The sequence below is a fragment of the Chroicocephalus ridibundus genome, chromosome 16, assembly GCF_963924245.1.
Source record: "Chroicocephalus ridibundus chromosome 16, bChrRid1.1, whole genome shotgun sequence".
NCBI classification, from domain to species: domain Eukaryota; kingdom Metazoa; phylum Chordata; class Aves; order Charadriiformes; family Laridae; genus Chroicocephalus; species Chroicocephalus ridibundus.
The window spans coordinates 10,596,843-10,617,617 of NC_086299.1; the positions used below are offsets into that span (position 1 = coordinate 10,596,843).

At 54.9% G+C, this 20,775-nt stretch overlaps 1 protein-coding gene across 4 annotated transcripts; it reads left to right on the plus strand.

The window, feature by feature from the left end:
* The first annotated feature begins 5,254 nt into the window (after positions 1-5,254).
* Positions 5,255-20,599, plus strand: PPIH (peptidylprolyl isomerase H). Of its 4 annotated transcripts, none has more exons than XM_063353860.1 (10): positions 5,255-5,349; positions 6,887-6,951; positions 7,549-7,572; positions 8,079-8,123; positions 8,578-8,620; positions 10,667-10,759; positions 12,296-12,383; positions 13,546-13,586; positions 14,880-14,966; positions 20,068-20,599. In XM_063353860.1, exons 1-9 carry the CDS (start codon positions 5,284-5,286, stop codon positions 14,946-14,948), a joined length of 534 nt encoding a protein of 177 aa, XP_063209930.1. In that variant the 5' UTR covers positions 5,255-5,283; the 3' UTR covers positions 14,949-14,966; positions 20,068-20,599. The 4 variants fall into 4 exon arrangements, with proteins under 4 accessions (XP_063209930.1, XP_063209928.1, XP_063209929.1 ...); XM_063353858.1 differs by lacking the exon at positions 20,068-20,599 and adding an exon at positions 16,607-16,802; XM_063353859.1 differs by lacking the exon at positions 20,068-20,599 and adding an exon at positions 15,798-16,600.
* Positions 20,600-20,775: the final 176 nt, after the last annotated feature.

Genomic DNA, 20,775 nt, shown 5'->3' on the forward strand with positions numbered 1-20,775 from the left:
GGGGGGAGACCTGGGCTCAAACGGTCCTCTTCTTCCCACCCAGGTGAGGTGGCAGTCCCACGTAGCCCAGTTGCGTCGCTCCGAATCGTCGCTGCACTTCCCCCCGCTCCAAAGCACCAGGCAGGAGAGCGCCAAAGGACAGCCAGGGCAGAAGGAAGCCATCTCCTGGGGCAAGGGAGATGGGGAGGAGATGTCTCGCCGCCGTTCCCGGGCAGAGAAGGGCAAAACACCATCCCCTTGGCTGGAGACACCACAACTGGAGTAAGACGGCCGATCTGCGGGCTCAGGGACGCGATTTCCCCTGAGACAGGCGTGCCCGGGCTCAGCCCCGATGGCCGGTGTCTTGGCAGCCCCAGCCCGGGCGCAGGGGCCAAGGCAGGCTGCGAGAGGGCATCTGTCCCTGCCCTTGCAGCATCCGGCCACCGCGAGGAAGGCAGGTCCTGATGAACCTGGAGCTCTACAGATCCCGCCAGGAGCAGTGGAGGAGGAACGCGGAGCTCAACAGGCTGCGGGCAATGGCCCCGAAGCAGTTCCTCTGGTAAATATCTCCGAGCACGGGAGGCATTTTTCTCCCTGTCTGTCCCGACAGCTGGGTGGCAGGAGAGCGAGTGTCCTGAGGCTGCACCCCCGAGTCAGAGCGGCCTTCCAGCCCCAGGGAGATGCCCACCAGCAGGAGAGGGGCAGGTGGGGACAGGGCTGGGTTCCTCCTGGCTTTGGCTCTGCCCTTCCACCCCACAGAGACTGTCCCTCCTCTGCCCGGGCGTCCACCCCCAGACACCTCGCCCGCTCCCAGGTCTCAGCCCCGCGCTGAGGGGCCTGGAACCCGCGGGGTGTCTCAGGGACCACAGGAGACTCCAGGACCTGGCCTGGTGGGTGGGAGCTCTCTGCCCTCCTCTCTGCACTTCCAGCTCAACAGCTTTTGGTGCTCTCCCTTAGCGTTGCGAAGAAGATGGAGGTCCACGACCCCAGAAAAAAGCCAGAGGCCGGCGCAGCAGGACGTGGGATGAGTGCACACTCTGGCCAGGTGGCACCACGCAGACCTACACCCCGGCACTGAGGAGTGAAGACCGAGGGGTCCAGCGAAGCCCCCGGGGTCGGAGGCGTTGGGGCCGAGCGAAGGCGTGTTGGTGCCGGAGCTCCCGCTCTTGCTGCCTCCTCTGCGGCAGCAGCGCCCTGAGCGGAGCAGGGCCTTTCCAAAGGCTGTGCTCCTCCCGGCGATGCCAAATAAAGATGACGGGGGCCTGCTCCCAGCCGCGGTCACCCACCTGTGCCTGGCAGGAAGTTCCATAGCAGGGCTTTGGAAAGGGCTTTGGAGAGTTCCCCATCCCGTGCACTGGTCTGTGCTGGTGCCAAAGCAACCTGCGTGCACAGTGCTGCCCGTCCCCAGCTATGAGAATGAAGAACCGCCCACTGTAGGAGAAGATCAGGTTTGAGACCATCTGAGGAACCTGAAGGTACATAAGTCCATGGGACTTGATGAAATCCATCCATGGGTCCTGAGGCAGCTGCCAGATGAAGGTGCTAAGCTGCTTTCCATTATATTTGAAAAGCTGTGGCAGTCTGGTGAAGTTCCCCCTGACTGGAAAACGGGAAACCCCCATTTTCAAAAAGGGGAAAAACCAAAGACCCGGGGAACTACAGGCCGGTCAGTCTCACCTCTGTGCCTGGCAAGATCATGGAGCAGATCCTCCTGGAATCTCTGCTGAGGCACATGGAAAATAAGGAGGTGATTGGTGACAGCCAACATGGCTTCACCAAAGGCAAATCGTGCCTGAAAAATTTGGTGGCCTTCTACAACAGTGTTACAGTGTTGGTGGATAAGGGGAGAGCAATGTGTTGTTGACCTGGGCTTATGCTGGAGAGACACGGATTCGATGGATGGACCACTCGGTGGATAAGGAACTGGCTGGATGGCCGCACTCAAAGGGTTGAGGTCAACAGCTCGATGTCCACACGGAAACCAGTGATGAGTGGCGTTCCTCAGGGGTCAGTGCTGGGACCAGTGCTGTTTAACATCGTTGTTGGAGACATGGACAGTGGGATCGAGTGCACCCTCAGCACGTTTGCCGATGACACCAAGCTGTGTGGCACGGTTGACATGCTGGAGGGAAGGGATGCCATCCAGAGGGACCTGGACAGGCTGGAGGTGGGGGGGGGTCTGTGCGAACCTCATGAAGTTCAACCAGGCCGAGTGCAAGGTCCTGCACCTGGGCCATGGCAATCCCAAGCACAAATACAGGCTGGGTGGAGAATGGCCTGGGAGCAGCCCTGAGGAGAAGGGCTCGGGGGTGCTGGTGGACGAGAAGCTCAACATGAGCCATCAATGTGCGCTGGCAGCCCAGAAAGCCAACCGCATCCGGGGCTGCATCAAAAGAAGCGTGGCCAGCAGGGCGAGGGAGGGGATTCTGCCCCTCTGCTCTGTCTGGTGAGACCCCCCCTGGAGCACTGCGTCCAGCTGTGGAGTCCTCAGCACAAGAAGGACATGGACCTGTTGGAGCGGGGCCAGAGGAGGGCCATGAAGATGCTCAGAGGGCTGCAGCACCTCTCCTATGAAGACATGTTCTGTGTGTCCTGGTTCCAGCAGGGATCGGATTAATTTTCCCCAGGCTGTGGCAGGGACACAAGTGTTCCGTCCCAGGTGAGCCACGCCCAGTCCATAGCCGGCCGGGAGAGGGCTTGGAAGTTGGCTTGGGATCGGGCTGGAGCATCCCGGGTCCGGTTGGTGGGTGGTGGTACCGTAACTGTGTTTGTACACTCCTCTGCCCGTGGTGGTGTTTTCTGGTTCCCTTTGCTGTTCTGTTAAACTGCCCTTGTCTCAACCCACGAGTTTTGCATTTTTCTGCCGATTCTCCCCACGGCGGTGGGGGGGTCGAGAGAGCGGCCGCGTGGTTCTTTGCTGCCGTCCGAGGCTGAACCACGACGCCGTGGCAGGGCTTTGGAAAGGACGGGCAGTTCCCCATCCCATGCACTGGCCCGTGCTGGCACCAAAGCAACCTGTGTGCGCAGTGTTGCGCGTCACCAGCACCCCTGGGGGGACCCTGCACGCTCCCTCAGCCCGCTCCTGCCCACGGTGGGGGCCGAGCAGCTCGGAGGGGAGGAGAGGAGATGTGGGGCAGCAGGAAGGGGAGAGGAGGGGAGGGCGGTGCCCAGCCAGGTGGACCAAGCGCATCTGCGCCCACGGGGATGGGAACTGCAGAGGGGATGTGAGCGTGCCGGGAGGGACAGAAGGGACTCTGGGCCTCCCCGGAGGGGAAGAGAGGGCACCCGAATGCCGTGGATGGGACTGAAGGGGCTGTGAACATGAAGTAAGGGGAACACGGAGGCTCGGAGCCCGCAGCCGGGGTCACAGAGGAGACGTGAACGGAGACCGTGGGGAATGGAGGGGCTCTGAGAGCTCCCCGAGGGAATGAAGTGCACGGCTGTGCCCTCGGGGGGGAACCGAGGCTTTCTGAACGCCGGCGGGGAAAGGCGAAGGATCTGGGCACTCATGGGGTGCACGCAGATCACACTGGGGGACACTGAAAGGCACAGCTGGGGCCTGGGCTGCCCCAAAAGGCCCACTCGGGGCTCTGGGGATCACAAAAAGGCACACCCGGGGGTCTGGGCACGCAATGAGGCACGTCAAGGGTGTGGGGTACCCCCCGAGGAACACGACTGGCAAACTGCTAAAAACGGACAAGGAGAAAGCTGAGGTACTCGACAACTTTTTTTCCTCAGTCTTTACCGGCAATCTCTCCCCCACACCTCCTCAAACGGATGGACCGCAACACCTGGACGGGGGGAGCAAAGTCCCTCCTACCTTAAGAGGAATTCAGGTTCGTGACCACCTGAAGAATCTGAACATACTGAAGTCTACAGGACCTGACGAAATGCATCCCGGAGTCCTGAGGGAACTGCGTGATTCCCGAGAGGAGGGTAGAGAGCTCCCACCCACCAGGCCAGGTCCTGGAGTCTCCTGTGGTCCCTGAGACACCCCGCGGGTTCCAGGCCCCTCAGCGCGGGGCTGAGACCTGGGAGCGGGCGAGGTGTCTGGGGGTGGACGCCCGGGCAGAGGAGGGACAGTCTCTGTGGGGTGGAAGGGCAGAGCCAAAGCCAGGAGGAACCCAGCCCTGTCCCCACCTGCCCCTCTCCTGCCGGTGGCCATGTGCCTTTCCTGATACCCCTGACAAGCTCGTCCCCGAGACACGGCTTTCGGGAAGCAGGAGAGCAGGCCCAGCCACAAGCACCGTGGGAAACCTCCCCAAGGCCACGGCTTTGACCCGGCTGCAAAGGAATTAGAGGGAGCGCTGAAATCGTGCCAAACATACATGGAGAAAAGCATTAGCCAGGATCACTGTCTCATCCACGTCTCGGAGCAGGTCTTTGAAGAACCTCATGACCGCTCTCCTACCTCAGGCACACCAGGGTGCCGAAAGTTCTTGAAGCAACGTCCCTGCCGTTGGTCAAAGCCCACACGATGACTTTCATGGTCACCTTTGTTACCAAAGACAGGCCTCTGCTTTGTTTATAACCATATGCTAACTAAAATGGTGTCTGTTTCTGACTAACCTTCTTACTGTGTGAGAAAATAGCTAATTACTAACCTTCTTACTGCATGAGAAAATAGTCACTGAGCTGATGACAGACGGTGATAATGAGGAGACAGCCAGAAGTAGCTACTCACCAAGGAGGGGATAACGAGAAGGAATCACTTCAAGGTTCTTTTATGTGTCAAGTATGGACTCCTATACCAGTTAGGACAGAGCTGGGGCTACTTCGAGGAACGTCCATATCATCCTCAAGAAGTCGGTAAACTTACAGCAAACTTTTACTGTCCTGAGATGAGTCAATACGTTAAAAGGATAACGTCAGGAAGGGTCTCCTTACCCAAACGACCACTGAGACACTCATGCTTGCGCGGAAGCGTTTGGCCAACGCACCAGAATTTGATCCGCATGTGTGCAAAAAGGCTATTCGGTCATCCTAATGAGTACGTAGGTCTAGGTGGAGTGATGGATTAGGCAGGCAGAATGATGAGAATATTTTGTGTATAAATAATGGGTGAAATGGAGGGAGCCGGCAGGGAGGGATGGCAGCATCCCGGCCCTGGAAATAAGGGGATTGCCTCTGGGAAGCATAAAGCCATCCCTGGAGCGATAACGGATACCCCCGGACACGGAAAATAACCCCAAATCCTCACAGGGCCGCTAAGGGAACGCCTTGAGTTCCGCCTCCCGCAGCCACTTCCGCTTCCGCCGCCACTTCCGCTGCCACTTACTTCCGCTTCCGGCAGAGGCGGCTGCAATGGCGGTGCTGGCGGCCAACCCCAACAACCCCGTGGTCTTCTTCGATGTCACCATTGGGGGACAGGTGGGACAAAGCGCTACCGCAGCCGCCGTCCCCGACACCGCCCCCGGCCCCGGCAGGGGCCGGGGGCGGTGTCGGGGACGGCGGCTGCGGGGGAGCAGCGGGAGGGGCCTGTGGGGGGGCACTGAGGGGGGGCTTGTAGGGGAGCACTGAAGTGTGTGTGGGGGGAAACACCGGGAGGAGCCTGCGGCGGAGCACAGGGGACTAGGGTGGTGGTAGGGGAGCCCGGGGGGGACCTGTGGGGAAGGTCTGAAGGAGGGGGGAGTGGGGGGGGAGCAATGAGGGGGGTTTGTAGGGGAGCCCCGGGCCGGGGACGGGGGGGTATGGGGTAGGGGAACACTGCGGGGGGGCTTGCAGGGAAGCACTGAAGGCGGGGGGAGCACTGAAAGGGGAGGTGTTGGGGGAGGGAAGCGCCGGGTAGGGAGAAATGGGGGGTGGGAGAGCACCGGGGTGGGGCTTGCAGGGAAGCGCTGAAGAGTTGGGGGGGGGGACCAGCGGGAGGGCCCTGCGGCGGAGCACTGAAGAAGGGGGGCTGGTAGGGGAGCACCGAGGTGGGGTGTGGGGTGGGAGAGCACCGGGGGGGGGGCTTGCAGGGGAGCACTGAAGAGGGGTAACATCAGGAGGGGGCTGCGGCGGAGCACTGAAGGGTGTGGGGGGGGGAGCACCCGGGGGACTTGCAGGGGAGCGCCGAAGGGCGTGTGTGGGGGGCAACACCGGGAGGGAGGTTCAGCAGAGCACTGAAAGGGTTTGGGAGAGCACTTGGGGGGGGGGGGCTTGCAGGGGAGCACTGAACGGGGGGAAACACTGTGTGGGGCCTGTGGTGGAGCACTGAAGGAGGAGGGGTGCGGGGGGAGCACGGGGGAGTGGGAGAGCACTGGGGGGAGCTTGCAGGGAAGCACTGAAGGTTTGGGGGGGGAACACCGGGAGGGGCCTGCGGCAGAGCACTGAAGAAGGGGGGGTGGTGGTAGGGGAGCACCAGGGGGTGGTGTGGGGTAGGGGAACATCGGGGGGTGCTTGCAGGGAAGCACTGAAGGGCTGGGGGGGGAACACTGGGAGGGACCTGCGGAGGAGCACTGAAGGGGGTTGAGGCAGGGAGCACCCGGGGTACTTGCAGGGGAGCACTGAAGGGGGGGGGTGGTAGGGGAGCACTGGGGTGGGGGCGTGGGGGGTGGGAGAGCACCGGGGGGGCTTGCAGGGGAGCACTGAAGGCGGGTGGTGGTAGGGGAGCACCCAGGGGTGCATGGAGCTGGGGAAGGGGGGGTCTTGCAGTGGTGCTCCAGGAGGGGTTTTGCAGGGATGGGGGGGCTTTGCAGGAGGTTGAGTTTGTGTGGGAGTGAGCTGGGGGTGGTGGGGCGTAGGGGAGCACCCAGGGGTGTACGGAGCTGGGGGAGGGGAGGTTTGCAGGGGTACTCAGGGAGGGGTTTAGCAGGGCTGGGGGTGGTTGCAGGAAGACGAATTTGGGTGGGAGTTGCCTGGGAGGGGAGGCTGGCGTGTGTGTGTTCTGGGCCCGGAGGGTTGATGTGGGCGCTGTCTCCCCCAGGAGGTCGGCCGCATGAAGATCGAGCTGTTTGCCGATGTTGTACCCAAAACGGCGGAGAACTTCAGGTAAGGAGCAGGCAGTGGTCCTGCAACGCGGCCTGGACCAGGGCTGTGAAGGCTTTACAGTGCAGGAATGTCTCTGATGGCAGAGTGACTGCCTGCCCCCCAGAACCGCTGCACCTGCTTTGCTCCACTCGCTGTTCCGAGGAAGATGTGACTCTGCCCCAGTCCACTGGGGCAGCCCGTCTGGCTGGAAGCTGAAGGACTCCAGTCCCTCTGTGGAGCTTCTGATCCGCTCGGTGCATTTATCAAAGGCAGTACCTTAATGTCATGGTAGAGTTCTCTGCCGCTGGCTGAAGGATGTACCACTTGGACATCCCACTTCCATGGGAGAAACGGGTGTATCTTGTTCTCTGTGAAACGCGGTGCCTGCCCCACATTCAGTCTTTTAGAACCTCGGTGTTAAACGTCCGACCTCCTCAACTGCAGAACATTTTCAAATGGGAGTGGGGGGGAGTTATTGCTGGTTCCCGTTCCACTGGGCGTAGCCCCGATGCGGGGAGGAAAGCCCTGCACAGCACTCGGTGCATATTTGCTGAATGCAGCCCTCCGTGTCCTCGGAGTTCAGGTGTGCCTCACACTCTGCTCTTTTTTGTTTTCCAGGCAGTTTTGTACGGGCGAATTCAGGTAAGTGGCTTATAGTGTCCTTTTAAGTAGCCTACTCAGAGAAACAAGGCTGGGTGAGTAGGAAGAAGGCTCACTTGGAAGTTTTTCTTACTATACCAATACAAAATGAAAGAGTTACAGAAGTCCGCTCTGAAGAAATCGTGACAGGCTCGGTCAGTCGTGGAGATGGTGGACTTTTCCTTTTTCGGCATGATTTTGTTCATGCTTGGGCTGCTCTAAAACGCCCTGCCTGGAAATCCCACCTGCTCATGCTGCAAATTGCAGCAGGGTCCATTAAGATGATGGGATGGGGGTTGTAGGGAACCGTGTCATTTAATGCGCAGAGCCCACTCGAGGTTTGCCTTGGCCTCTGATAGCACCAGCTGGGAGCCGGGTGAGTTGGATGGTTGTGTATCAAGGCAGCTACTAATGTATAAGGCAACCTTTGGGGACTCTGGACTCCTGGGAGAGCTTTGTGTGGGGATATCCAGTAAGCTGCAATGATTTTCCTTTTTATTTCCTTCCAGGAAAGATGGTGTCCCTATAGGTTATAAAGGAAGCACTTTCCACAGGTAATTCTTCCGTGTTTGTTTAGGCATTTGAATCGCGGTCTGAGCTCGGTGTGGTTTTGAGACCTGCCTCAAAGGCATTAATTGTCTGGGAGGCATTTGTGGGTCATGGCCGATAGCGTCCCTCTGTGGGTTTGGGGGTGCTGCCCGATGTGTACGCTGGGGTCGCTGGGAGGGATCCCCCGTTCCTGCTGTGCCAGGTCAGAGACCATCCCCTGGCATCTGTCACCTAATCTCTATCCCTGGTCAAACAGCAACGGGTCCCAAATTACCTGATAGCAACCAGTCGTTAATATTTATTATTATAAATATTAATATTTATTCTAGAGTTTAGACTGTAGCATTCATAGAACGTGATAACTTTTGTCATGCTGTGAGGCAGAACTTCTTTTTATCGCGTATTGAGCTTCTTTAGGCATTTTTCTACTGAGAACTAAGTATTGTTTTACTTCTTTAGGGTAATAAAGGATTTCATGATCCAAGGAGGTGACTTTGTAAACGTACGTACTTTTATATTCCTTTTATACTTTTCCTACCTGGTATAATATGCAGCTGTTTCCAAGGGTTCGTGCTGGTTTATGGGGATCTGTTGGCTCTCTTTTGAGGTACCCAGTAGTAACCGGAGGTTTCCTCGCAGCGTTGCTGCCATCTTACTGCAACTGACTGTAATGTACTTGAAAACAAATCTGGAGTCTTGGGTGAACGTACCTTCTCCTTCCCAAAATATTTCCTCTCTAAAAAAGCATGGCAGCACAGCTAGAGGCTTTTCAAACTTGCAAAGATTTATTTTTTTTTTTTTCGCCCTGTTGTCCTTCCCCCTTCTCCTGTCCCCCCCCAAAACAAGAACCCTGCGAATTCCTATCAGCTTTGTGCAGGGAGACCCTAAGTACAGAACCAAGCATCTAGAGCAAGAGGTAGTTTAAATCAAAATTAATTTTTTGTTCGTGAATTGTCTCAAAATAGAAAAGACTCGGTGCCCGCAGCGGTGGTCATGCGCTGACTTGGGGATAAGCCGAGTACGTGGGGACGGCTGGAGGACCACAGGGTCTCTTTGCTGTCCTAGGACCCAGTAAAACTATTTCATTTCTGGAAGTATTTCAAAAGATGAGGGGGGTGATAAAGCTTTTTTTTTAATCCAGAATTTCTAAAACTTGGTTGTATGAAAGTCACCGAGAGAACTGACTGCGCAGGGGGTGGCTCAGCCGCACCAGACTTTTAGGTAGTCGCTAACTGTGATGCTGCTCAGATGTCCCGGTGGGCTTTATGGCTGCCACTGACGCTCAACAAGCACTGCAGATTGCAGCGGTATTTGTCATTTATAAATTCCGTTTATTACAAAGCCACTTGGGGAGCAAGAACAGTCGCGCTGACCGCTAAGGGAGGGTATATGTTCCTGCCTCAGAGCCGACAGTTGAAGTAAACCGCAGAGAGTAGGAGGAAAAGAAGCAAGGGCGAGGCAAGCAGAGCAACAGATGTGGCACTACACACAGTTTATTACTGGCATCTTATTTCCCTGTTAAGTTTGGCCTAATAAATAAAGTACATGTTAAGTAGGAAGGCAAGGAAGGGAGACAGGTTGCAGCAAGGCAGAAGAAATGGGGCTAAAGTGACACAGAGAAAATCAGCACAGAAAGGGAAATTACTGGCAGGATAGTAAAATTAACTGACTGTGCCAGAGGTACCCGTTTGCGTTGCTTCTGCAGCTTTCCCTGCAGCCTTCCTCACTGCAGCGTCTTTGAGGCCGTTCTTTTGAAAGGTCCCTGCTCAGTCCTCTTGGGACTGTACAGGAGTGTCCCTGCAACACTGGACCAAAGGGCAGGGTGGCCCTTCAGCAGCCCCGCGGGTTGTGTGTCTTACGCGAAGCACGTGTCAGGCTTCTGCGAAGTTATAAACTCCTGAGCAGTCAAAGCTTGCAGTCTGCAGCGGTTGTGGGCCGCGCTGCTTTAATGCAGAAGTGTCTTGAGATCTGAGTGGTAAGGCTTGTAGTAAGTACCAGATGTCTCGACTTGGTATAGAAAGTACAGCAAAACCCAGAAGCCTTGTATTTTAGAAACCGTCCTTGCTGAACAGAGAGATCACTTCCCTGTTTCCAGTAGTCACGGAAAATAAGGTGAAATAAGTAAGCGTTACCATCAGCCGACTTCCCGCACAACCGCTTCTGCTTTCCTTGTCACACCAGCCCATACTTCTACATCCCTCTCCCTTTTCCTGCCAAGTCCAGGTGGGTCCGTACCAAGGAATCTTGTCTCCATCTCTCTCTGGGAGGCTTGGGCTTAGTCCTTACCATCTCCCTGGGTTTCTGCCAACATATGGACGGCAAACGACGTTCTGTGTAGTTAGAAACCAGTCACTGTCTCTCTTCGGAAACAAAGCATGGAATGCGCTCGCTGCTGGTGTGTATAAATGGCAGTACAGCGTCCGTTCTAGGCTGAGCTTAACCCTGTCCTTTTGCTTGGGGATTTTAAAGGTAATTTTTAAAGGGAATCGTTGTGTAGGAATTGCTACAGAGCAAATGCTGTGGCTGACGGGGCGCCTCTCTCGTGCAGGGAGACGGCACTGGAGTAGCCAGTATATATAGGGGTCCTTTTGCGGATGAAAACTTCAAGCTGAAACACTCTGCTCCTGGGCTGCTCTCTATGGTGAGTATAAAATAACGACATTATGAGACTAAAAAGCTTTTAGTACTTTCTCTGTGCCCTTTTCCTAAGCGTATATGGTTTTTGCCGAGCAACAGGAATCTCCACCATTGCACCCAAGGTCTGAAAGACCGGCTTTGTAACGGCTAGTCAGAAGGCTACTCGTGTTAATGCGCTGAGTAACGCGGGAGTCCTGATCCTGCAGCATCCTTTCTCTTTTACCTGCTGGATTGCTGGGCAGGCTGTCTTTGACCAGCTCTCAGGGTAGCTCGATTCTTACAGTTTTCATACGGTGGCAAGTGGTGGGTTGTTTGTTTTTTGGTGTGGTTTTTTTTTTTTTTTTCTCCTTCCCTGATCAGACACTGACCTCAACCAGGATGAAACAGAGATTTGGGAGTTCCAAAGCCGTAGCGGCGTTACCATGGTATCTTTTATAACATATGCTTCCTGTTCGACGTTGTAGGAAAAACTGCAACTTTTGCACCTTGCCTGGTGGGAACAATACACCGACTTTTGCAATAGAAAGCCAGCGCTTCAGCGTTCCCATCCACAGCTGCTGCTTCCCCAGCTCTTCCAGCTGCCCTGCCCTTAAAACCACTTGCTTTGGGCATTCGCCATTTGGATTAGTTATTCATCCAGCTCAAAACGTGGCCCAAAAAGAGGTGTCATGACACAGCTAGGCACCCAGTGGACCATAGTGAGGGAGAAGGGATCCCACGCTGGCACTGCCAGCCTTGTGTTAAAGTGGCCTGGCTCTGGAGTCGTTCTGCTGGGCCAAACCGTGGTCCATCCCAGCTGGATCCTTCCAAAGCTGGCTAGCAACGAGTAAAGGATCCAATGTGACAGCCGCAAAACTTGGCCAGTTCATTTCTCAGCGCAGAAATATGCTTTAGTACCTCCTCGTTGTCAGAAGAGCTTTGAAAAATTGAAATGGACTTCAGCATTACAGAGATGTTTTCTTAGCAGAGCGCAAATGCTCTGGGTGTTGCGCTTGGGCGTGAATTAAATTTCACATCTTTGTGACGCCATACCTGTGAACCCCGTGCCAGTACGATCGTTGCCTTTCTCATCCTGATCATCAGAACAGATGTGTTTTATATTCTGAGGAAACCTTCCAAATAGCAGAAACCGGCTGCTTTTTTTTCGGCCCTGGGTGCCTGGCTTTCAGTTTTCCCTGGGACAATGCTGCAGCAGTAAGCACTCATCGCCAAAGATTTTCGCCTTTTTTCAGGAGCATGCTCCTGAGCCCGGATTTCAGCACAGTCTTGTGCTGAACGTGCTTTCGTATAACGAAAAGTTGGTGACGTGGGTCTTGCGCTCGCTGGCATGACCAGACCTGGCGGTGTGCCACGTCCCAGCCCGGGGACACTCTCCTGCAGGTGTATATTTTGCTTCCTTTGGTTTGTGTAGCGATAAGGTAATAATACGCTGGGCTGCGTCTAGAGCGACAGCTCTTCCCTGTGATGAGATGCGCCTGCCTTCAGTTTGGGGAAGTCTTTCATGATACGCTTTCTATATTTTGCCATTCTCAACCCCCAGGCAAACAGCGGTCCGAGTACCAACGGCTGCCAGTTTTTCATTACGTGCTCCAAATGTGACTGGTTGGATGGAAAACACGTTGTGTTTGGTGAGTACCTGCAGCGGGGGCCCGGCTTACCAGCTCACGGACACTCCCGGTGGCGCAGCTGCTAAAATAGCCGTGGACTGCTGCTAAAATAGCCATGGACTGCTGCTTCTTCCCCCCTCGCCTGTGCTAGGGGAGGGATCTGCGCAGCCAGCACCTGAGGTGGATGGCTGTTGAAGTGAACCAGGTCTTTTCGCAGGTTAGCTTTAGATCAGTTCCTTGATCACGCTACGACATAAATCCTTGTGCCAGTGCAGAAGGGACAGATGGGTGAAGGGATGCCTTTCTTCTGCAGTCTCGGAGAGGACTGAGCTTTCAGCGGAGTTTTTAGCTACTTTAGATACTACGGGGAGACCTTATAATGGCCTCCCAGTAACTGATGGGGGCTTACAGGAGAGATGGGGAGGGACTTTTGATCAGGGAGTGTAGCGATAGGACAAGGGAGAATGGTTTTAAACTGAAAGAGGGGAGATTTAGATGAGATCTGAGGAAGAAATTGTTTGCTGTGAGGGTGGTGAGCCCCTGGCCCAGGCTGCCCAGAGAAGCTGTGGCTGCCCCATCCCTGGAGGGGTTCAAGGCCAGGTTGGCCGGGGCTTGGAGCAGCCTGGGCTGGTGGGAGGTGTCCCTGCCGGGGGCAGGGGGTGGCACTGGGTGGCCTTTAAGGTCCCTTCCAACCCAAACCATTCTGTGATTCTATGATAGTGATTCTATGAAACCCCATCCGCGAACTTTTCCCACCTGCCGCTTGAGCTGTAGGATTTCAAGGCTGGCCTTTGAGCTGATCTCCTGCTGAATACTTCCTCTGATTCTTAAGTAACGCTGGTATTGTTAATTGCTGGTTCTGCATCATTACAGAGGGTGTGTTGGTGGGTAGTTCATGCTGTCTTTTAGTGCAGCTAGTGGAGGCAGGTCTCAAAACCTGCACTTCTACACACGCCACCCCTGCGATGGGAAAATGCACTTAATCTGTTCAGAATGTGGAAAATGTTTAAAGGGGGATTGTTTCCTGTATCAGGTTAAAGATCAGTAATAAAAACCTGAAGTGCCCAATAGCTGTACGCTGCACGAGACTTTTCAGAAGGAACAAAAATGCACATACCTGTGATGGGGGGGGAGCAAAGGTGAAAACCAGCCGCATTGAAGTGGGTACATTTTCTCATTCTAGGTAAAATTGTCGATGGGCTGTTGGTCATGAGAAAAATTGAAGTAAGTTGAATTTGCCTATTTCCCTATTTGCCTATGTCCACGTTGGAAAGTCACGTAGAGGATTAACAAGGGTTGTTCTGTTCTCTCCTGCTGTCTGTTTACAGGATAACAGGGGAATATCAGGGTTGATAACTCGCATTATCGGATGTCATTGTTATAAAATAACAGGAAATCTGTTGAGGCAAAGGCTGTCATGTAGATTGACTTTAGAAATGCTGTGCTCTCGTGGCTGCTGGTTGGTCTTTGAGTGGGGATTGTGTTCTTGTGGCTTTATTTGCAATGCTTTGCATTTGTTCAGGAAGCTGAATTGAAAAGCTCTTCCATCAGCAACTCAGACAAGAGCGTAAAGCAGATCACTTCTGTGCCACTGCCTGGGATTATTCAGTGGGTGCTAAATCATCAGTTCTGCTGATCCATGATCAGCAAGTTCAACGAGAAAAATTAAACGGACCTTCTGAGGGGCTTCCAGGAGCTGGAGATAAATACGCCCAGGGGTGGTGGTTGCTACCGACGTTGTGACTGGGTGTCATGGCAGGATAACGAGTAGATTTAACAAATGGTGGCGTGTTCTTTGAGAGAGCCAACGCTACTTCGTGGCACGCGCGTAGGATAACGTGCGCAAGGGCCTCTGCCGCCAGAGAGTCCATAAAGTGGGACAAACATAGAGCTGACAACTGTTTTGACTGAGAAAAGGTCGCGTGTAATGAACGGTACAGCATGATGCGATCCGGGTGTTGGTAGCCCTCTTTGCCAGAAGCACCGGTGGAAGGGTTGTGCTGTGCCCGCTTTGTGCAGCGCGGCGGTGAGGGGAAATGAAAGGAAATAATTAAGAGACTCATGAAAGAGCAGCCGAGTCCAGCAGAACGAGACGTTCAGAAGGAGGGTTGCTTTGCGACTGTCTCTTATTCGGATTCCCCTTCTGCACAAATGCAAGTTTGCTTTGCCTGTGTCGGCTGCAATTAGTAACATTAAAAGATTTAAGCCAGAGCAGCCTCAAGTGACATGACGCCTGCTGTATCTCATGAGGAGCTCTCCAGTTCTTGCTCTGTTCCTTCCCTCCCGTTGGAAGGATCGGGGTCTGGTCTGTATCCCAAACCTCTGCGCGCAGAGAGAGTTCACCCGCTTACGGCCGGCTCCGTTGCCAAAACGCTTCTCTGTTACTGGGAGCTGTGTCTGGATTTCCTGGTGCCTGATGTTGCATGGACACCTCTTAGCCAGTCTTCAAGTGCCCATCGCTCCCTGGATTTGCCGCACTTTTGTAACGTTTAATGTTCTGTATTTGTTTGTCCCCAGAATGTGCCTACGGGTCCGAATAACAAACCCAAGCTGCCAGTTGTGATCTCTCAGTGTGGGGAAATGTAAAGCAATGAAAGAAACGCGGTAAGTCTCGGTCTTCCCGGGCACCCATTGCAGTTGAACTCAGGGCTGCTCTGCTCCTTGCTTTTCTCTTGCCTTATTTTCCCATTCACTGGAGGCTGCAGAGCGCTGACTCAGCTCCGTGAAACGCCAGAAAATGCTTCTCTAACAGCGTTAGGTTTTTTGCCAGCTTAACTCTTTGAACTGGCTTCCCTCTGAGCTACACGAGCGCCAATGGCGGCGCTTGAGGGATAAGATTTTGCAGCTGCAGTCAAGGGGGAGAGGGGATGTGGGAGCTGTGCCGGGGATGGGGTTCGGCTGCCTTGAGACCTCGGCTTTAGAAACCAGTGGATGAAAGGGAACTGCGGCAGGAATCCAGCTGGAATACCCATCTGGGGGCGTGGGGGGCTTCACTTTGACCTGCAGGTTGGTGAACTCTCCTGTCCCTACGGAAAACAGAGCATCCCTGCGGGGGGCAGGCAGGGATCAAGAAGAGAAGAGGAGGAAGAGAGGACTTGAGCCTCCTCGCTCAGTACAGCTGTAGGACTGCCACCACTGAAGGGCCGAGGAATTATCATGTTACATAGTCTTACCTTAACTCAGAAAAATACTGCTGCTTTTTCCAGCATTTACTCTTATTTCAGGCTTTGTTTTGGTTAAACCAATAGGCTCAAGACAGAGCTCAGGCTAACGTACAGTATTCTGTTTCCATTTGTCCGCCCACTTCACCGTAAAAAAAAAAAAAAAAAACCACAAGCATTTAAACAAATCTGTCTGGATTTCAATGTGTCAGGCTGCAGCTTGTCAAAAATCTGCTGTATTAGCCTTTTGGTTGCTGATTTCTTCAAATTTCAGCAGGCGGGCAGGCACTGACAAAAAGCAAATCCCTCCAGTTGGTGACCTTCCATTAAACGATATCCAAAGACATCTGGAATTGCCCACGAAGACGCGTCCCCGCTTCCGTAATAAAGTCTTTCAGATCTGCAGCGCTTCAGGCTCTTGGGAGCTCCTCCTATTTGATGAAGTGACAAGAGGGAATGTGATGGTTCTCTCATTTCCCTGGTACTTCTGGTGGCATTTCTGGGCTTTTGAAGGTAGAGACAACCTTGTTACCAGGCTTTCTTGCAGGAGGGCAGAGCCGCGCTGATGGGTCAGGTCCCCTTTAGGGTTGTCCTCAGGCCCAGACTTGCCGATCGTTTCTTTTTTGGAGCAGATGATCTCTGGCCAATATCCAACTGGAGACTGGAAGCTTTTCATTTCTAGGTACGAGGCTGGTGCCACCTTGTTTATTTCCCAGCCAAGGTCTTAGGAACTGCCTTTCTGCACCCTGCTGCCTCTCAGCTGCCTGTAGACAAGAACGGCATTTGTCTCGCCCGACTTCAGACAGCTAAATCCGTTACTTGTCCAGATCCTTTAACATCAGCCAGGAGAAATGGGCGCTGTTGGGTTTAAGCCCAGAGGTAGGGGCAGATGCCAGGCGTGGAGACCCAGCAGGACTCCCGAGTTCTCTAGTTCAGGCTTGGCCTGAGGTAGCGCGTGCAGCAAGTAGCGCTCACTTGAAAATCGCTGTAGCAGCACCCAGTGTCACTGCACAGTCCTGCTTGGTGTAGGGTGAGTCGGGAATGGCTGTCCGGCATCGCGGACCTCTTTCTTCTTCCTTTCAGTGCTCCTTCACCAGTGGTTAGGCCTGTGCTGGCTCCACGCAGTTCCAGCTCCAGCCAGTTGTCCCACTGCCCCAGTCCTCTCTGCAGGCCAGATCCGTGCTCTCGACATTCTCCTGAAATTATTTAATAATTGGCGCCTATCTTTTTTTCTTTTTTTAACGTTTTGGAATGTAAATAAAGGATTTTGTTAAATATGCGTGCAGTGCACATCAGTTAACGTGCCTGGGGACAGATTCTTCTTCAGGTGAGAAGGGCTATAGCATCTTCAGCAGCGCGCGTTATCCCTGACTGGTTCAGCAGGGAACGATTCTGTGGTCCTGTGCCTGGTACTGGGGGGCGTTGCTGCTGGGCGTTTGCAAAATGGGAAAGAAGGGCGGAAAGGAGCGTGGCAGTGCCGTGCTCCACCAGCTCCTTACTCGGCAGGTAAATACGGCTGCCTGGAGAGAGGTTCTTGGCATCTTGGGAATCTCCAGAACCTTTCTACGCGCAGCCTTGTTGAAGCACAAGAAATCGGCACGGCGCGGAATTCCAGTAACGTGAGTTTGCTGGGCTCTGAGGCGAGTTACGTTGTAAAGGAGCGTTCGTAAAACCTCCCCTGGCACATCGCGGCGCTGGGCCGTGGGGCTGTTAACGTGCCGCGGGTGCTGCAAGGGCGTTGGAGCAGGGCTTTGGGCTGGGAGGCAGAGAACGATTAAGCTGCAGAAATAGAGATCAGGGCTCCTTATCCTGCATGGTCACAGAGAGCACAGGTGAGGCTGCAGGTTGGTGGAAAAACTGACTTTCTTCTCCCAGCCTAGGGCTGCAAGCTCACCTGCCTGCTGGGGGGCAATAAACTACCCCTCGGGGGGGCTGGGCTGTGCAGGGTGAGGCTTCTCGTGCGGTAGATTAAACGTAAAAGAGTTGGGACAAAGTCTGTTGTGTCGTGTGCAGGCGCTTCACCCCATCCGGGTGCGTCCCGTCGCTCCCCGGGCAGCAGGAGCGGGTTGTGTGGGGCTGGCTGGGGGAGGTGCAGCTGGTGTGTTACCCAGCGCTAGAGAGCGAGCGCTGACGGCCTGGAGGACGGATCCTGCAGGCTCTGGCTTTGGTCTGCTCTTTTATCTCGTGGCCGTTTAAAGTTCTTGAAGCAGGCTCTGGCTGTCAGGATTTCCAGGTCCCCGTTCCTGGGATCGCACAGCTGCTGAGGACGCTCGTGCTCATTTCTCTCCAGCCTTGAGGCATCTCATCGTCTCGGACCTGCGGAACATCGGATGATGAAAGAAACCCAAGGCATCCCATCCCTGTCCTCTCCAGCCCCAAAAAGACTTTGCAGAGGGCTCTCTCCTGTGAGATGAGGGTTGAAGATTCCCAGTAGGGAGAGGAAAACTGGACTCGGATGACAGCTGCGAGACGGAGATGACCAAAAAGGGACAAACTCAGCTGCTGTCCTGCTCAGGAAATGTGTCCAGATCATAGAATCATAGAATCATAGAATCATAGAATCATAGGGTTGGAAGGGACCTCTGGAGATCATCTAGTCCAACCCCCCTGCCAGAGCAGGGTCACCTAGAGCAGGTTACACAGGAACACGTCCAGGTGGGTTTTGAATGTCTCCAGAGATGGAGACTCCACCACCTCTCTGGGCAGCCTGTTCCAGTGCTCTGCCACCCTCAGGGTAAAGAAGTTCCTCCTCAATGCTCCTTCCCTATGGGGTTTCGGCAGGAGCTCGGCTCCGGGCGGCCCGGGGGAGCTGTGCCTGCCAGCCGCAGTGCTGAGCTTTGCGGTTCCGGCTCCAGCTACCCAAATTCCCTGTACTTTTTCGCCAGGGAAACCAGCTTATCTCCGGGTCCAGGCTCAGCAACGCTTTCTCAGCCTGATGTATTGGTGTCACTGCGATCAGCTAGTCTCACTGCCCACGTAGCGGGGGTCACGGAGCTTCTCCAAATTAATTAACGGCGGCAAATCCCTTACAACCCCTTTGAAAGTTGTTCGAATGCCTAATTATATCCCATTACAGGTCCCTACTCGACACTGAATGTGCAGGGTTTCAGCTTTCCAGCTTATGTATCTTGCTGTTCCTTATCTGCTGGCTGAAAGTTTTCTCAGAGACCGTGGTTTTGGGTTTAATTCCCCTGGGATGAAGTCCCCCTTGAGTTACGTTGATTGCAGCCAGTCCTGAAAGCTCTTCCTGTGGGGCAGGTGATGGATCTTCTCTCTCTGAGCTCCAGCGTCTTCATCCAGCTGTGGATACTGCAACTGGAGATGGCGTTTCTGATTGCTTCTGTATTCATCTGAGGATCAGATTAGCCTCTGGGCCCTGCAGTGTTACCCCCCCCCAAAAAAAAAAGACTGCCGTGTCATGGACTATGGTCTGTTCCATCACGTGGACCATGTTTTCTTCTGTAGGTGCATAGACCTGACGTCCTCACAGGCTTCATGACTGAAACGTGAAGTTTTCTGCCCAGTTTTCTCCCTCTAGGGTCTCTCACACAGTGGATTCCCTATTTGACATTATATTTTAAGGTTTATTTTTTCAATGGACTCACTGAGCATCATCCAGTTTCGAGATCATTCTAGTTTCTTTATCAAGGTCATAATCCTGATGCAGATCCCTTGCGGGATTGTATTATTGTTCTAAAGTCCTTTCCTTCATTAGCTGAGTTGGAGATCTCATGGAAGAGATATTTCCCCTTCTGCTCTGCTCTGGTGAGACCTCACCTGGAGCTCCCAACAGCAGAAGGACACGGAGCTGTTGGAGGGGGTTCAGAGGAGGTCCCGGAGATGCTGGGAGGGCTGGAGCACCTCTGCTGGGAGGACAGGCTGAGAGAGCTGGGGGGGTTCAGCCTGGAGAAGAGAAGGCTCCAGGGAGACCTTCCAGCCCCTTCCAGTCCCTAAAGGGGCTCCAGGAAAGCTGGGGAGGGACTCTGGAGCGGGGAGGGGAGCCATGGGACGAGGGGGAAGGGTTTTAAATTGCAAGAGGGGAGATTTAGATGAGATATCGGGAAGAATTTTTTCACTCTGAGGGTGGTGAGCCCCTGGCCCAGGTTGCCCAGAGAAGCTGTGGCTGCCCCATCCCTGGAGGGGTTCAAGGCCAGGTTGGCCGGGGCTTGGAGCAGCCTGGGCTGGTGGGAGGTGTCCCTGCCCAGGGCAGGGGGTGGCGCTGGGAGGGCTTTAAAGGTCCCTTCCAACCCCAACCATTCTGTGATACCAAGATAGCTTTACGCAGCCTCTGTTGGTAGTGGTGGTGGGTTCACCTCAGCCCCATCTAGCCCCTGACCTGGCCGTGGTGTAATGTGGGGAACTGGGTCCCTGGCTTCCGTTCTTCACGCTGGGATGGGGGAAATGGCGGTAATTTGTGGGGGATGCTGGAAGGGCTGATCCCAAGGGGGATACGTGTTGGTCGCAAAGATGGTGGAGCGATAGGTCGGCTCCCAGTGACCTTCTGGGTGGTTGCTGGTGACTTTTCCCTCCTCTTTCCCCGGTAGGTACCGCACAGCCAAGGGCAGGGCGGTGACTCTGTGGCCAACAACCACGTTTTCCGAGTGCCCAAGGAAAATAAGTTGGTGGAGGAGGAGGACGCTGGGTTTCCCCTGCACCTTCCCTCGGGGGAATCCAGCCGAGATCTTCTTGGGTCTCTCCGAGGCGCCGCAAGGTGAAGACGTAGGGGATGAAGAACCCAGCGGTGACGGCTTCCCGCCTGCCTGGGCGCGAAGGGTACGGGCGTTGCCCCGCGGCCCCCCCGGCTCCAGCGGGAAGGGCGGGATGCTGAGGAAAAGCCTAATTAGAGACCGGCCCGTTCAGAGCCCTCTGACCCGGGGCCCAACGAGGCGGCGGGTGCAATCAGCGGAGCGGCACCGGCGCGGCCGGTGGGACGGGAGCGGCCCGCCCACCATGGCCCGTCCCCTCCTCGCCTGGGGGACACGGGGCTGGGGCCTCCGCCGGGCCCGGCTGCCCCTTCTCCTGGGGGTGATTACACGGCATGTAATTAATCGTTTTAAGTAGCTCCGCCATGTCTCCCGGTCCCGCATTTCCCGCCGTTAATTAACGCTCACAGGCTCCTCCTTTCTGATGATGGCTTTTCTTAACGGGAACACGTCTACCGGGGCCCGCCCGCCCGCAGCGTGGCTCTGCCCCGTGTCCTTAAACCGAGGGGAAACGCCGCCAGCGCAGCCGTTGGGCCGGGTCCCGGTAAT